At 43.1% G+C, this 17,287-nt stretch overlaps 1 protein-coding gene across 2 annotated transcripts in view; it reads right to left on the bottom strand.

Annotated features, from left to right (window-relative positions):
* The window catches only part of SLC17A6 (solute carrier family 17 member 6), a 35,178-nt gene extending 20,482 nt beyond the window's left edge, over positions 1-14,696 (bottom strand). The window contains exons 1-3 of one of the 2 annotated variants that reach the window (XM_076343837.1): positions 14,078-14,696; positions 10,896-11,148; positions 9,622-9,740 (exon numbers count right to left, since the gene is read on the bottom strand). In XM_076343837.1, coding sequence (XP_076199952.1) covers positions 9,622-9,740; positions 10,896-11,148; positions 14,078-14,163 — 458 coding nt within the window. In that variant the 5' untranslated portion in view covers positions 14,164-14,696. The remainder of the gene's footprint in view (positions 1-9,621; positions 9,741-10,895; positions 11,149-14,077) is intronic. The other variant, XM_076343836.1, reaches the window with a different exon arrangement.
* Positions 14,697-17,287: the final 2,591 nt, after the last annotated feature.

Below are 17,287 nucleotides of genomic sequence, written 5' to 3'. Positions count from 1 at the left end.
TGGCTTGCTCTTTAAATATCTAATCTGCTAGATCATGTTTCAAACCGAGACCATCTTATTCAAATTACCTTACCAAGTTCCAGGGCTTAGGCTGTGATTCAACTGTCTCGATTGATTTAGTGATATATAATACACTTATCAAAGAAATCATCTGTGTTTTTAACTTTAAAATGTTGTGTGGAGCTGGTTGGGAGGACAACTGCTATATGTTGGACTCAAAGGCTACACCTGTACTGCTTTGTGGAGAGTTTTCTGACATACGGGCCACGTGTCACAGCTGATTGTACCTGGACTGCTCAGAGCAAATGCAGATTCCTTCAGAGCAAAGTGACTGTGACATTAGTGTTTTTATGCATCCAACCTAAACAGCATTTTGTTGCATGAAATCTGGTGTACGTATTGTATTGCCGTGAGGTTTCAAAGCAGGTAGAGGTGATTAAGGTTACCTGTTGGATAGAGTGCCTGGAATTAACTATGTCAGAAGCATACCTGGGTTTTGTTTCAGAGAGGATCAGTCTTTTCCCCTCTGAAAGGGACCCTGGTTATGAGGTGTTGTACACGCAGTAGGGATTTATGGAGGCTTGGGACCTGGGAGAGAACTGGGAGCAAAGTTATTTGACAGTATTGGCATATCTGGATGATATAATCCCAATAAATAATGTTTCTTTATCAGCTTGGTCTGAAAGCATCTGGTGTAATTTTATGTAAAGTGTGTAGCAAATTTTCTACAGATACCGATTTCAAAGGATTTGGATCAATGGAGGATGGGATGCAAAAATAAGTCCAAATTTCAGACATAATCCTACTCTTGTTAGTTATACCTGAACAAGCAGGGCCAAATTCTGAAATTTTTATATTTAGGCCTGAAGTAACTTGTCAAGAGTAAATGTAGTTCTCTGCATTTAGTGTCTTGAGGATCACTGTCATTCTATATCTAAAGAGTTCCAAAAGTCCACATTTGTCAACTGAGAGTTATACAGGTGCTTCTCAGTAACACAGAAAATAATATTTTGGCCTATGATGTTCTTGTTTGAGGGTTGCTTGGAAGCTAAAAATTTAGCACCATGAACTATGGTTTACTTGCTTCCAATTTATGGAAATATAAACAGCGCTCTTACCGACTTCTGAAAAGATTCTTTTTCCTCGGTAATAGAATGTGACAATTTTTTGCATTTTTTCAGCGGTTCCCCCGTGCATCAGTGGTTACCTCCTTGACTGTGAACTGCGAGTAGCCACTCATTTGGAATATGTACATTACCTATACTGATGTTTATTAAGTATGTACCTGTCATGTCATTTGTTCATCTCCTTTGTAACCTAAATACTCCTGATAATATTTCTCTTACTCTAGTTGCCTTTTCAGTCTGTAATCATGCTGATTACCCTTCTTGGGACAACGTCTATTTATGTTTATGTATTTGAAATGGACTAAGTGAAAATGAACCCAGTATGGGGAGACACTGTTTAGCTATTCTGCGACACATATCATCATTCTGACTTTTCTCTGGTATAGGCTAATTTCCTGATGACTCTGTTGACCCCTCTACTGTAGACATATTCCTGTGAAATGCTCACCCTGACAGTTTATGGCTTCATAAATGATAGACAGAATGTAGTGGTTTTCTCTGAATCGGGCCTTTAATTTGCATAAGGTGGCATAGGGCTAACAAAGCTGGGATTATGCCATGAATATTAGAGTGGTTGATGAACTCAGCTGCCCAGCAAAACAGATCGAATAAGCTACCTTTGACATTAGAGAGGAACACTTATTCCCAAGTGCCAGTCTTAGGTTGAATGTGCTTCATGAGAGAATCGCTTAAAACCGATCCTCTTTAATAATAGTCTGTGGCCAGAAGCCGTAGTGTAGCAGCTTTATTTGGCTTTTTTAAAACGTGATAAACCAGGTTATTTTCATTCATATGTGTACAAGGGAGGAGGGGGATGTGTGTCTGTGTGCCCTTCATACTAAATCCTATTATAAACCCTTCATGAAGCATTAATATGTAAAAGCCGACCTCCCGCCATCTAATCTAGTATAATAAGGGCTTGGATACATTATTAATTTTTGTCACACATCTGAGGCCCCCTTTTATCAACCAAAACCCCCATCCAAATCCCTTGTTGCATCATTAAATTGTGAAAACAGCTTCATCATTCATGACAGAAAAATGGAAGGACCCTGAGCCATATGGCAGAGGGAGCAGCAGTACCAGCCACCCATAGATGTTTCCCCAGTCCCCTTCTTGCAGTGACTGGTGCTTAAAAGACCCTGCAGTGCAGTAGGGTGACAAAATCGTCTTGGTTTTTTGTGCAATATTGGCTTCTTTGCCTGGAAACAGACGAACCCAACACCAGTGCCTGGGATCGGAGCCCAGTTCAATCTGCAGGATTTTGAACTGAACGCGAAAGGCGGGGTTGGCAAGTACAACTTCGGGGGTTCTCTCTTACGGTGCAAGTAGGCAAGTCAGCTTATGTCTTCAGAAGTTCAGAAGTTGGCTCTTGCCTAACCATCCACAAATCCCCTGGTCATGCTGTGAATTATACACTGTTTGCAAATCAGAAAAACACACAGTGTGTCTACCTGCTAAAGGGGAGTGAATGATTTCTCTTTTTAAAACAGAAAAATGTAAAGATGTAAAGTTCTAGGAAGTCTTTGTATTTCTAAACCAATACTTTACCTTACATTTTTTATGCTTGTTGTCATTAAGGCTGAGTTAGGGAGAAATATTCTGATTTCCTGACACACTAATGACACAGTTTCAGTGAAAATCTTTGGGACTCTGAGCTGAGATGCCCTGACATACAGTTGTCTGAAATATCATTCAGTTTATTCATGCAAATAATCCGATCAGATTACTAGCTGGGAAGAAGGATTTAGCCCTTAATAACAAGATGAATGGCACTTTAAAAACAAAGATGAATTTGAAGTGAAAGGTTGATTTATATATTTTCATTCAGGTTAGAATGTGACAATGATGAAGAGTTCAACACAGATGAGACATAATTGCATTGTAGAGAAATTTAGTATAGTTATGTAGTGATGATTCTTAATGTGAATAGTGCCAGGATTTGCGGTTTAACAGATAAGGAGAAATGTATGTCATTATCATAGAATTATAAGGTGACTTTAATTTTTTAAAATTGTCATTCTATTCTGCCCTTTGTATTTCTTTGTGTAAGAAAGTTCTAATGTTTGAGCATATGCAAATGAGCTAAAATGGTCACTCAGCTTTGTTTTACCAAAAAAAGTCTGTGATTATTGCAGATCTGTTTTTGAAACAGTACTTGGCACATACAGTCAAAACCTGCATTTCTATTTTAAATATATAACTGCAAACTTGGGAACTAATTCCCTATCCTGTGTAATCTAACAATGACCCATTAATTTCAGAGAATCTTTCCTGATTTACAGTAAGTATTTAAACTGTTCACTTAGGAAATCAGTGAGGAAATACTGCCACAGCATTTTGGTAATGCTTTTGATAGGGCAAGGGGTTTATTATAGATTTCCAGCATGGTTTTTAAAGAATTTTTAAAGAGTGTATCAGAAGTTAAAACATAATGATATTTAAATTATCCTGAGATAAGGTGGTAAAAACCAGTACAGTTTCACACCTTTCCCTATACGTGTGACAGCACAGCAGGTAGTTTATTCACAGACAGCTGCAGCTTTGCAATAGCATGAATGTGGAATAGGAAATATTAAGTAAAATTATTATATTTCTAGATTAAAAACAAAACAAGTGCTTAGTTTTAAGGCCATCTAGCCTGACATTCACTATGGCATTAGCCCTTATGTTTCACTTGATTATCCCTTATATTTTGCTTAATTATCCCTGTACTAAAAACATGTTATAATAGCTAAAATATAACTTCCAATATAGGAATTTAACACCCAGTGGTGGCTAGTCATTACTGTTAAGATTTATGCTTTTTTTCATTTATATGGCTGTCATTTACTGATTCTTGTTATATCTTTCTGTGGGACTAAAGCACACATTTATACCCAGCAATTTTTTCCAGTGGTTATAAGCATACTTTGTAATCAGATTACCTCCTAGTATTCTTTTTTAAATACTGATATCCTGAATATATAGTTCTTGCTATTTCTTTCACTATGTGACATTATATACTATCATCTTTTAAGTAATTAAAGATCTCGAAATCAATCTCTGATTTTTTGACATTAATATTCATGTACCCAAATTACCCTCAACAATCCAAGGTCAGTGTCATTGACCTAAATACACTCACTGCACTAGATACAGCAAAATAAATATCCCAGGATTGTATCGCCTTCCTTATCAGAGCATCATGTTGGAAGCTCATGATGGGTTTCTAGTCCAGCATGGCTTAAGATCCCACTCATCGTGACTGTTTTCCAGGGTGGTCCCCTACTCCCAGATGTTACTTTGCACTTGAGTGTCATATATATTGAACAGAACCCAGTTTACCAAATGGTATTTAATATAACATCTGAATGTCTGGTCCTTTTTGTACCCACAAGTTTATCAGCATTTATACATATTCCCAAAATGGCTGATGAAATGTGAAGAACACGGTAGATCTCGTTTAAGGACTATTCAGCAGTATCCTAACGGTATCTAAATCTTTGAAAGGTTCATAAACACTAGCCAGTTAATCATCAGTCTCCCAGTGTGATAAATATCACTAGTCCAGTTACAGGCACTCACTTGGTTGTGCAAAACACAAAAGAAGGGGTTTCATCACACCATCACCCCAGGCAAATACCCCAAGTAACCTGGGGAGCCTGCACAGTAGACAGGCAGACATACGTATATTTTGGGAATGACACAATACACCTGAGGTCTGAAGTGCTCGTTAACTCACTCACTTAGCTAAACAATATAAATCTTCCTGGAGGAGCTCAAAGCCAAGCAAAACTGCACCAGTTTCCAGTTTGCTGTTTCCAAAGCATCAGAACAGCAAAATCTGTTTATAATACAGTTGTCAAGATACTACAAAAGAATGTAATTATTAAATGACATTTCTGAATTTCATATCAGAATATTGCATTCATTGCATTGTTTCAAGACATTTAAACATCCTGGCTATTGAAGTTTAAATGCATTCCATTTTAATCAATTTTGAATGATAGAGTTGAAGAACCACCAAACCACAAATTTCTTTTTCTTTCTTTTAGTAAGATTTCAGTCACTGAGAACGATGATTGGTTTTTAAAATTTGTAAAGATGAGATGAATTCTGATTAGCCCTAGCCAAATTTCTTTTCATGGACTAAGTAGAAATTAAGACGAGGTGGGGTTGGAGGACTGTCAGCATTTCATACCCTTTCTGTTCACACCGCATCGTAATCATGTAATGACAACCCCTCTGGTGGGAGCCTCTGTAATGCTGACATTAAAACCTGCAGTTTAAAAGCATTCAAATGAGATTTTACGTGCTTTTAAATGGCATTAACTGCCATTATGAGTAATAACAGCTCAGTCAATTAAATAGTGTGGATACGTGGTATTAGGGCATCACACTTGAATTTTCATGTTTTCTTGTATTTTTCAAGGAAAAATACTTTTAAACAATGCAAAAGCAACTCAGTTCCTTCCTCCTGAAAACTCTGCTCACACTAGTCAAAATCCACTGTGATTTAGCGAAAAAAATAGCATTGAATCCCCAACAATCTCAAAAAAAAAAAAAAGTCACTCTTTATTCACTTTTTGGGGAGAAAGCTTTGCTATTACTAATCAGAAAGGGTTGTAACCAATAAACATCTATATTATTTTGGATTTGTCTCTGGAATCTGCTTGTCTATTCTTACCCCTACAGTCTCAAAAGCTCTGAATCACAGCCGATTTTCTCTCGATAAAGACAGTTACGTAAACGTCTTTGTGGGGACCATGAATTCTACTCCCAGTGTATTGCAGCCAGGGGAGAAGGGTGCTTTTTTTAGTGTAAAGCTGTACGTATGTTCAAATAGAAGTAACCTAGATTAGTTGCAAACCTGGATGTCCATGTGACAAGATGCCTTCTCTGTACTACTAGAGCCCGCTTAATACTCTCTGCTATCATCATGTCATGCTTAATCGATGGCAAGGTTAATTGTTCACTGTTCATTGAGAACTTAACCCTGAGAAAAGGTATAGCTGTAATAAACCCTACCTATGGGACTCCGCACTGTGCTCCCTTTGTTCCTCCAGTCTCCTGTGGTCAGTTGCATAGTGGTTTCATACCAGCATCTTCCAGAGGCAGATCCTCCTCTGGGAGAAGAGGTCTCTAGCCTTGTAGCAAAAGGTAATCCCCTTCTATTTTCACACACTACTCAAGGGATGCAAGTTTAAGGCTTCTCTGATTGCAAATGAGGGAGCACCTGAGGCCCAATCCATGTTTTTTGAAAAATTATGTTGTCTTGCAACGTGCTGAAGGTTCTCCATTTCTACGGAAGTCAACAGAGGTTGAAAGTGTTCAGGAGCACTGACCTTTGTAACATACTAGTCCAACTTCTATTGACCACCTGAGAGGTAAGTGCTCGGGAGACGTGTTGTTTCTGAATGTTCTCTGGAAATTTCGAACATGGTTTTGTTTTACCTTGTTGGTAGTACAGCAGTGTAAACACACCTCTTTTAAATAAAGCATTTTTCTTAGTGTTGGGCTGAAAATATAATGGAAAATTCTCAGTCAGGCAATATGAGATAAATTGAGACCCAAGCTATCAAGTGTTAATTCCTGAGAAACTCCGTTTACTACTTGTAAATGTGTAAATCACCAAATCTGATCCGTCAGAAGTAACGGGGAGCTATGCATGATAAGAGCAGTGGGTCAAGACGTAGAATAACTGCAAGAATAACTATGCAGCAGCAGCCTTGAGTTCTACAGTTAGCAAAGGATCTCAGTAAAATGCTACCCATTGACAGATTCAGTTGAAGAAAATATATGAGAGAGTTCAGAGCTCAGGGTTGCTAACTCTTGATTGGCAGTAAGCATTTTAAAACAGGGGCAGAATCAAAATAAAGGGTTCCAGCCCAGCTTGAAATTAATGCATTGTGTGTAGAAAGGTTTTCTTGATACCACAGGAGGGTCATTTCTTCTATATGCTATACCTTAGTGAAACTTTTGAATTATGTCAACCCAATTTCTACAATTGGTTGCTAGACCGAATCTTAATATCAAGCAAACCCAGTGCCGTACACTCAGCAACTCCTTGTCAATAACAAATTAAGCTCACAAAGCACACCTTAACCTTCTTCCCAATTTCCTTCCTCTCAGCATCTTGGAGTCAGTTTTTCATTCATGCTATCTTTTCCATGTAATCATTATTTCCTTCCCTTCCAGGGAATGAAGCTCTTGAGAAGCTCCCTTTTTCTTGATCTCAAGACTGAGTTTCTCACAGATCATCTTGAATCTGGTGATGCTACTCTAGAGTCTATTATTTTTTATGTAGAGCACATCCGAACTTTGTTTTTCTGCATAAATTCAGACTTGCTCTGAATGCAAAGGAAACCATTGACGCCACAAAGATATTCAGTGAGGTTTGTAAAAAAAAAAAAAAAAACAAACAAAAAAAGTTACTTGGCTGTCATCCACCACAGTGTGAAGGGACCAGTTGTGGCTGTAGCACGAGACATGTAAATCAGCAGAGACTTTTATAGTAGCTCATATTCTATTGGTGCTGTAGGCCTTTAGGCCTGCGTACTCACTTGTCTGACTTTTTCTCATGCAGTTTCTTGGAAAGGGTACGGACATCAAGGCTTGCACCCTATTTTGGGTGCTGCTTTACCCTACAGTCATCCTGTTCATTTCAAGTTGAACGTCTAGATGTCAAAACCTCTTTGCAGCATTCAGGAACTAACTTGTGTTTTCACCTCCTCAATACCCTGTTATTCCAACCACTACATCTACCCACCCAGCACTCTATTCTCTGCCATTTTTATCTACAATCTAAATATAAATCACAGCCACTATCCATATTTTACTATTTGCAATTACTGGCATGTATGTCGTAGCTAGTTCCTTAATTAAATCTGTGATTTACATAGTCATTTGCCTGGTGTTGGAGTTGTCTCAGAGGCTTCCACAATAGTAATAACTAACCACTAATCTGTGAAAATTGCTGAGTTAAAATACACCCAGGTTAATAACTGGAACTAGTCTTCATTTACTGTTGTAAATGTAAATGTTTGTGAAGAGGAGGAAATTTTGATTCACATGTGCCAGGTTGTGTTTCTACTACTGAGTTTTCCTGGGAATGTGTCTGCCATTGTCTTGCAAATCTTTGTAGTTGCACCACTTTAAATCTGGATTGATTCAAATGACTTTACTGATGTTGCTCGGGTGAATAAAGGCGGATTTTTGATTCTCTGAGTCAAATTCTGCAGTCTTTACTCAAGCAAAACTCCAATTGATCCTGAGGAGTTACAGACTGTGTAAAGATGCAAAAATGCTCAAAGAAGAGAGAAGAGGAAAAGAACCCTTTAACTGGCAGTTAATTGTTATTTGAAATAGCCTTTTACATTTCTGAACCATTATCAGAAAGATGGCACTTGTAAACAGGCAATGGAAACCCTAGTTTAATAAATGTTGTATTTTATTTGCTTTAAAAGGAGGGATATTTGGGTTATCTCAGTTACAGAGCGTCTCTCCATTAGTAAATACTCATTATGTTTCATGTAGGTCTCTGTCTAAAAGGTATTTACCTTGGAGAGAGCATTTTTGCCATAGCTCCTCTCTCTCTCCTCCCCCTCTTTCTCAAACAAACACAAGTAAGCTTGCTCGCCAGGCGAAGCCTCTCTGCCTATCCAGGCCTACCTTTGATGTTGCACACTCCTGAGAAAAGTTAAAGGTATATATTGCTGATTTTAGTATCCATTTGCACTTAGTTTGTTATTGTTTTGAAGGGTGGCACTAGGACCTTCGCTACTTCTGCAAACGATGAGCCTATGGCATTAAGCATGGATGTGAAAGCCTCATGTGTCTTGAATACTCAGTGGATCTAATTAACAGGTAGAATCGCACCCTGGGTGCTTGAAAAATTGCCAGACACCATAGAAACGAGTCCTTAAGTCCCCGCACCATCTGCACTTTCTTTTCATTGTGGAAGTCTCATTGAAACATGTTTTTCGACCGTTCTAAATTCATTTGTGCGTTAATGGAAAATTCCCGCTGATGGTTTTCCTTGTCATTAAAACAAAAATCATAAAATTCTTTCGTTCGAGCACGGAAAAAAAAAATCTCTCAAGCTTGGATGAAATACTGAATCTTTGAATTTGCCTCTGAATACGGGTTGTTTGAATACCCTTGCCACAACCTCCTTAAGTGACTTTTTAAAGGAAAAAGAAACCAACACGAGATATCCCCCGCAAAACCGCAAGGTGGTTTGAAGATAGGCGATCAGTGCAGCGTCGCGTCCGCCTTTCCAGTTTTCATGCAAGTGTTCCTTCCTTTCCTAACGCCACTGCCTTTGAACCGGGGCGGGTTGCTGCAGGGGTGCCGGGGAGCCCCGGCTGCGGCGGGCCGGGCCGTCCCGCCGTGCCCCCGGCTCCCGGGGGGGGGGCAGCGGCTGCTCCCCCCGCCGCCGCCGCCCCGCGCTCCCCGGCCGCCTCCCGCTCGGACTCGTACAGGACCCTGCGGCTGTTTAGGCCGTCGTTACCTGTTAGCTGCCAGCCGGGACGAGATATACCCGCCGGGGATTTGGGTGATTATGTATCCCCAGAAAAAAGAGCCGTGGATCATGCCAACTGTTTCAGGATCCCAATTAAACTTCGCTTTCTTCCAACGCAAGGGACCGGGAGAGAAGGAGAGAAAGAGAAGAGGAAGGCTGTAATCGTGCCAGATGATTAAAGCATTCACCCGCAGTAACTTCATACCGGGCGATCGAGGCGGGGTGGGTTCTAGCGCCGGCGGTGGCACTTGGCGGCCGGGGCACAGGGACAAGGGCGCCGGGCGCCCAAAGCTGCTCGCTCTGCCTTAGCCCATCACAGCGCAAATGCTCCGCCAGCTAAATAAGCAGCAAAACAAATTCGATAACAGCGATAAAACCAGCACCGTCCGTGCCTCTGTGGGACACGAGGCGGGCAGGGTCGTTCATGAGTGACCAGAGCCCCGTGCGCCCTGAGCCGCTCGGCCGGGCAGGGTCCGCGGGGCCGGGCCGGGGCAGCGCAGCCCCGGAGAGGCGCTGGGACCCGCCGGGACCACCCGGCTGCTGCTGCACCGCCTCGGGGCCGTCTCTCCTGGGCTCGCAAATACAGCCCTGCGCGGGCGGGGGCGGCGGGGGGCTGGCGGGGCGTCGCCTGCCCTCCCTGCCCGCACGGCCGTGGCTGTGAGCACCTACCTCTTGCCTGTGCAAGGAGGAAGCTACAGGGGTTTGTTTGTCTGCGGACTTGTATATTTAACACCCATCTGTATTTAGCATTCACCTCTTTCTCACTACGCTGTAACTCGCTTTAAAACGGGTCTTATCATCGAACGCCTTTTATCAAAGCAAATTCTTCCACCCTGGTGTTTTCAAACATTCCTGCACAACCTCCCCGGCTCCGTTACAGCGCCGCGCATCCGCTGGCAGTCGCTTATTCGACTCCCTCCTTCCCCCATCCCCTACATTTGTTTTACGAGATATCTGCGTTTTTCAAGGTTCTGTGCAAAAGAAAAAAAAAAAAATAAATAAATGTGCCCGCGAATTAGTACCGCAAAGTGGGGCTGGGAACCGAAAAGGAAAAATAGGAATAACCGGTAAAAATGGTTTCTCCTTCAAGAACGGGGTTTCCGTCCTACAAAGGGCGGCGGCGGGGCCGGGCCGGGGAGCATCGCGGGCCGAAGCGGGGGGAAATGCCGCGAAACCATCGGGGCCCGTCTCGCCTGCGCTAAGGTGCTTGACCTGGGAGTTGTACTGGGAGGACATGGGATTTACGAGGGAAGGGTTCCCACCTCTTTAATAATTTTTCCTCCTCGGTGTATGGTGCTGTTATTGACCATGTCCACGATGGCCACTCCCAAGTTACATCGGATCCCGAAGGAAATGCAGAATCCCAGTCCACTCATGATGGCAATGATGTACCTCCGGGGCAGCCCGAAGCAGGTACAGTCGCACAGCGGGGCTTTCTTCTCGGGCATTTCCATGGGCTTTCCATCTTCCGTCAGCTCGATGGTGTCCCCGGGCTTCTGCCTCTTCTCTAGGACTCTGCCCGACACAAGAAGGGAAAGTCAAGCCCTGGCCGCCTGAGCACAGCCACTTCGGGCGGCTGAAGGCTTAAGTTCACCGCTCCCCCCGCCCCTTTGGCTCGGTTTGGATTGATTTGAGGATTTATTCCTTGTTTTCCATTCACCTTCAGCTGTTCTTTAGCAATGACCTGTGGGAGTCACGATTAGTCATCCCCAACTCCCCCCACCACCCCGCCGCAGAAGCCCAGGGAGGAGCTCTAGCTGAGAATTGCTCATCTATCATTAAAGACTTCTGCTTAAATATGTAGGGCGCATTAAGAAGGCATCATCTGTAACCACTGCAGAGGCGCCATGTTGGGTAGCCCAAGAGGCATAGTATGGAAACCGAAACAGCCTTTTGGAGGAGGTTTTATTCCCTCCTTGCTGTATTAGAAACACCAAGGGGGGTGATCTCGGTGCGCACCTCGCTTCAGGTCTGGGAACAAAAGAAATATTAACAGGAGGGGGGGGGGGATATTGCTACTTATTTTAGATTTGCAAAATGGCTGTCACATGCAGTGGAAGAAAACATGACCGTCTTTAGAGAACTGGCATCTCCGGAGAAGTCTGTCCAAAAGATCGCATCTGCTCAGCTACACGTTGCGAGCGTGTGATCGCTTAGCAGGTTTAACCTTCCCAGATCGGCTTTAAGCTCGATCTCATTGCCCCCACTCCCTTGTTTTTACATGAGAATCCTATCTCCTAGAAAACAATGTGCAGGAATCTGCAGGGGAACGGTTATTTGCAGCTATTTCGAATCAACAGAAAAATACGGACGGGGACACACACACACACGGACACACCCCCGCCATCCACGAAAAGTGACTTAGAACATTTCGGTTTATTTCTTCTTTGCTGGAAAAGCTTTACAAATGCCGTGTCGGTAGTAAGAAAGATCGGGTTTATCGAACAAGTGTCCCATGCTGAGCCTCTTCGTCTTCTTTTGCAGTCACTGAGATATTTAAAAGACAGAAAAACTAACCGCTCCCATCCTAGCTCCATCGTCTTGAGGAGCGAGTATGTGACCGTTTCCCGACACTCTGGACTCTCCTCCCGCTGCCCTCACCCCTGCTCTAGGAGTGTTTTCTCACGTCAGAAATTCTCCTCGGAGGAGCATCTCTTTGAGGTTAACTCATCCGGCTAATGGGGCAGTAACAATTAGCAGAATAAGCCTCAAAAGGTTCTCTGTGTTTTGGAGAAAATACAGGGATTTTCTCCAATAGTTACTCAGTTGAAATCCTCCCGATTTTTCTTTGCTGGGAGAATTATTTCCGTGCTTAAAGACCGCAGCGTTAAGAAATGTCTTAAAGTTGTGAATAAAATAAAACACCGTGGGTTTTTTGTTCAAAATTCGTTCGTGCGAATAAAGAATAATGCAGAAGCATCTTCTCCCTGAATGGGCTTCTTGTCTTCGGGAAGACACTGAGGTATAAGGGACAGGAAAACTATTTTAATTCTAAGAATCGGAAGCAAAATAGTTCGGTCCCGTGCGTTGAAAAATATTAGTAAATCGCGCATTTGTTAATCAAGGGGGGAGTTCAAACGGAGTTTTGCTGGAAAATACAAACACCGTTTCTCCATTATTCACTGTGTGACTGTATAAAAACAGTAGGCATGACCGTTTTATTTATATGTTGTAGAGTCTTTTAGGGCGAGAAAGAGGTTTATTCCCTTAATTATGTTTTAAGCAGTTATTCTAGATTATCAGTATTTCTTTTTCTTTTTCTGATCATTGAAAATGACTTAAATATGACAAAAACCTGTAGGATATTCACTGCGTTGTTGATGGCTTTGATTTTGCTTTGGGCTTTTCAAAATTGTACCCTTTCTACTAAAATGGAAATCTTAATTTTGTCTTTATCACTTCGCTGATATGTCCCCTTCCCTGAAAATGGCAGCAGAAGTTGTGACTCATGCTGTGGAACAGCCTTGTGCCTGTGCCCAACACTGCCGCATAGGTATGGAAAAAAGACTTTTACGTGACCTACCTAGGCAGATAAATCCGCAGTTACCTTTAATCTGTAATTCGGAAAAAAAAAAAACCAAAAAAAAAAACAAACACCTTCGGGGTAATTTCTAGCAGACAGGACAATCGAAAATACATTGGAATTTCACAGACTATTCTCAAACGTCCTGGAGGTCACTAAAGTCGCCAGATTGGATGGCACACGGTGTGTCAACTTTAGTGCACACACTTTTTAGGTACGCGAGAATTTGGGCTTGTTTATCCGTGTGTACAGGGCTCGCAGACCGTAGAAATGTTCTCTACACACAGAAACATACTGTTGAGTGATGCTTTTGAGTTTAGCAATTGCAGTTGTGTATTACTTATAAGGCGAGTGGATGCTTCTCAAGGCAGACGGATGAATAATTAAACACATCCTTCTATATGTTTCAGCTTCAGGAGAAAAAAAATCGTTCGGATATCAATTATTTATACATCTCCATGTTTATCTTCCTCTGACGACGAATTACACAAGGGACAAGACTAATCGAAACCAGGAAAGATTATTATCATTATTATTATTATTATTATTATTATTATTATATGATTGGTAAGGGCAGAGGGAAAGATCTTGTGACTGCATTGCAAAATTAACACAGAACAAAAATACAGGGAGCTGCTCTGTCCTGCTTATGTTTTCAAGATGGGAACCTGTGGGGTAATCTTTCACTGCATATTTACTGACACTATCTACGAATCAGACAGAGAAGTTACGAGGGTGCCATATTGAGAAGCTTCAGCACTAGTTTCCAGGATCCAGATTATATCAGCAGTATCTCAACAGCTCCCAGCCCCTCCACCACTAGCCTCCCCAAAGCATTCGACCTCCTTCAGCAGCTGGCTGTTAAGAAAAGCTTCCAATTATTTCTAGGAAGTAGAGCCCTATAAGAGATCTCAGTCTTACCTGTAGAGTTGACCAAGCGATTTTCCGGCAAAATTCTTCAATCCCTCCTTGCCAGGGGTCAAAATCCTTTGTTTTACCGACTCCATTCCTGCAGGGGTGCTCGCTGGATTCTGCTCTGCTCTGGATAGGGCACTGCTACGAGCAACGATGGTTCATATTGATTTAATCTCTTAACTTTTCCCCCTCATTAAATGGCTACCAGCGCACCTCCGGGTAAAGGGAGAGTGAGAGAAAGCGTGCGCGCGTGTGTGTGTGTGTGAGACGGCGTGCGGAGCCGGGGGGTGGAGAGGGCGAGGGAGCGCGCCTGTGTGCGGCAGCGAGCGGGGAGTCTGAGAGCGCTGCAGGCAGCCCCCGGGTTTCCCGGCAGCGCGGAGTTGCCAGGCACGGTCAGAAAGTCTTCTCGGCCTTGCAGGGTTCAGTGGTGGCGGGTGGAGGCAGTGCCATGCCCGGCTGGGAGGGGACGGAGATCCCTGTGCGGGAGCGTTTCGAAGCAATCGCGGTTTGGCGCTGGCGGTGTCCCCGGCTGTAGAGCTGGAGGGGGAGGGGTGCGATTCGCCGCCGTAGGCAGGCAGCTGCGAAGCCCCCCGCGCCCCGGAGCCGCTGGCTGAATCCCTCGGACGGCGAGGAGCCCTGGCGTGTCCGCGCTGCCCCCGCCCGCCCACCCGCGCAGCGCTGCTCCCAGCGCGGCCGCGCAGGTCGCGCCCCGAGGCGGCGGCGGAGGCGAGCGGCACCCTGAGGGCGCCTCGCCTCCTTCAGCACCGCGGACAGCGCCGCGCCCCGCTCCAGCACCGCGGACAGCGCCGCGCCCCTTCAGCACCGCGGACAGCGCCGCGCCCACTCCGCGCCGCGGGGGCGGGCTGCGCCCCGCAGCCCACGGGGAGCCGCGCCCTCGCGTCCCGCCCGCCTCCGCGGGGAGCGGCGCCGCGCAAGCGGGGCCTCGTCGGGGGCCATCGTCGCCCCCCTCTCCGGGGCCAGCTCGGGGCCGCGGGCAGCGCCGCGCCGCGGGGTTTGGCGCCCGTCGGGGCCAGTGTCGCTGATCCGTCTGTACTGTTCGGGCGGAGAAAGGACGTGGCCTTCGCACAGCCAGTCGCGCTGCTGGGGAAACAGGGCATTAACTGCAAACAGTACTGCTCTAGGAACAGATTGCGTCTATTCTAAAGGTGCATTTATCTCTATATCCATATTTGCTCAAACAGCTTATTTTATGTCATATTAGGCATCCATTAGTGACTGCTTTCTCTTAAGCCTTTAGTATTTCCCACCTCCTTGTGTCCTCTGCTTTCGTGCCTCTGAGTAGGCCAGCGTAACATTTAGACTTGACTTGTGATATTTACAGCACTGGAATGAGCTGGGCACATTCTGAAGAGAATTAGTTTTCTTTCCAGTATCTAGTAGTAATTTTCTGACTTTAATCACTTTGAAGTAGATTGAAGATGCAAAATGTAGTATTTCTTTCTAAGTCATAACCGTCATATTTCTCTTAGGCTTCATGTTAATCTTAAAGTTTATGTAGATTTGTTAATTAAAAAAATATATATATAACTTGTGCTTTAAACAAAACCTTCCAAAATTATTAAGCTCCTTCACTTGCCTAGTTGGTGACAAAATGTAAACAGCGTATTTTAAAAGTAAGATTCCCTGATGAAGACGTGTAGCTGCAATATCCTAAAAGCAACTGCTCTTTGGATTTATAGACATGTTTTTTTCTGATGTTGCCCTCTGGTGGAGGGTTAATGAAGTTTTACAGCGGCGAAGCACGTTTATACAAGAAAGACCAATTATTTTAACATTGAAATTCCCATAATGAGTAATCCGTGTAGAATTTCAATATTTCCTTTCAAAGTTGTGAAAGAACTACAAAGTACTAGAGTCGAAAATAAATTAAAACGATATGTAATTGAAATGTTGCTAATTAGCATCATAACACAGAGCTGATTTCTAAATCATGGTGGGTACTGAATGTGGTTTTCGGCAGAGGTTTCAGTACAGCATCTTCACTACCATTATGCTGCCAAAAGGATTTTTCCCAGTAGAGGCAAAGCTGCGCAGTTATAGAAGCAAGTCTTCCCAGTGTTTCATGGCTCCAGCGTGCCATTGCAGATGCTCAAAGGAAACCCATATTAATAGATCTTTCTGAGGGGCAGCAGGAGCAGGAAATGGTTTAGCAGGGATGAAATGGGATCGGATTCCGTAACGCAAGCCTTTCAGAAAAGTACTGAGCACCTTTTTGAGCTGGAATTTGAGACTGTAAAGTCTGCAGGGCAAGGGTGCTTTGTTTATTTGCACACTACGTGCAAATAAGGAGGTCTGGCCCTTTTTTTAGAAAGCTCAGCACTGGCATGTTTTTGATGCTATGGCTACTAAGTAGCAGCAACAATTATTAGCAAAATAATAGCATTTAATAAGTTAATGATGACTGATTTGGGAAAGATAAATAATTTATCATATCACACGAAAATTAATTTAAGGGCCAGATGAGACATTCCTGGGTGTAGACTCTTACTAGAGGAGAATTAGTTAGTCCTTAATTGAATAAAATATGCAAAACAGCAAACAACCCTGGTATAGTAAAATGCTACAGTGAGTAGGCTGCTGCTGTAGCCATCTGAAGTAGAAATTTTATGTCTATCACATGTTATATCCGGATATTACTGAGTCACATCCTGATCAAAGTCAGCTGTTTTGGTTTCACACGAGGCACTAATAAGAGCAGTAGAAAGCTAATGTCGTTAGTGTTATAAAATATGTACAGATTTGTCAGCTTTTTTAACATTATATATTAGTTATTTAACCTTGGTAGAATAAGCCGTTTCTAGAAGAGACAACACATAGCATTAATATATATTACCAAAATTGTTATCAATAATTATTTCTATAATGAATACCTGTCACAGACAGACTCCTCTCGCGAAAGGCCTAATTCAAACTCCAGTGAAATCACTGTGGGTTCTTTCCACTGGTGTCAGTAGCAGGTGAAATAGGACGTTATGCAGAAAATTCTAGTCCAGGTCTCACTGCTAAATGTTCACGTATTGACCAGAAGGAAAGAGATTCAGTCAAAAGTCACCCAGTAAAAAATGCAGTTCTGAAAAAGCTCTAAGAATATCTGTGGGATGATATGGTATGATGCAGGATGCTGCAGATGCTGCAGTTTTTCACATAGAACGGAAAGCTTATTGTTTAATCCTGAAATCTTGTAATTAAATACAA

This window comes from Aptenodytes patagonicus, chromosome 7, assembly GCF_965638725.1.
Source record: "Aptenodytes patagonicus chromosome 7, bAptPat1.pri.cur, whole genome shotgun sequence".
In the NCBI taxonomy this organism is placed as follows: domain Eukaryota; kingdom Metazoa; phylum Chordata; class Aves; order Sphenisciformes; family Spheniscidae; genus Aptenodytes; species Aptenodytes patagonicus.
Note: the sequence above shows the minus strand (reverse complement) of the source record. Positions and strands in the feature narration are given on the sequence as shown.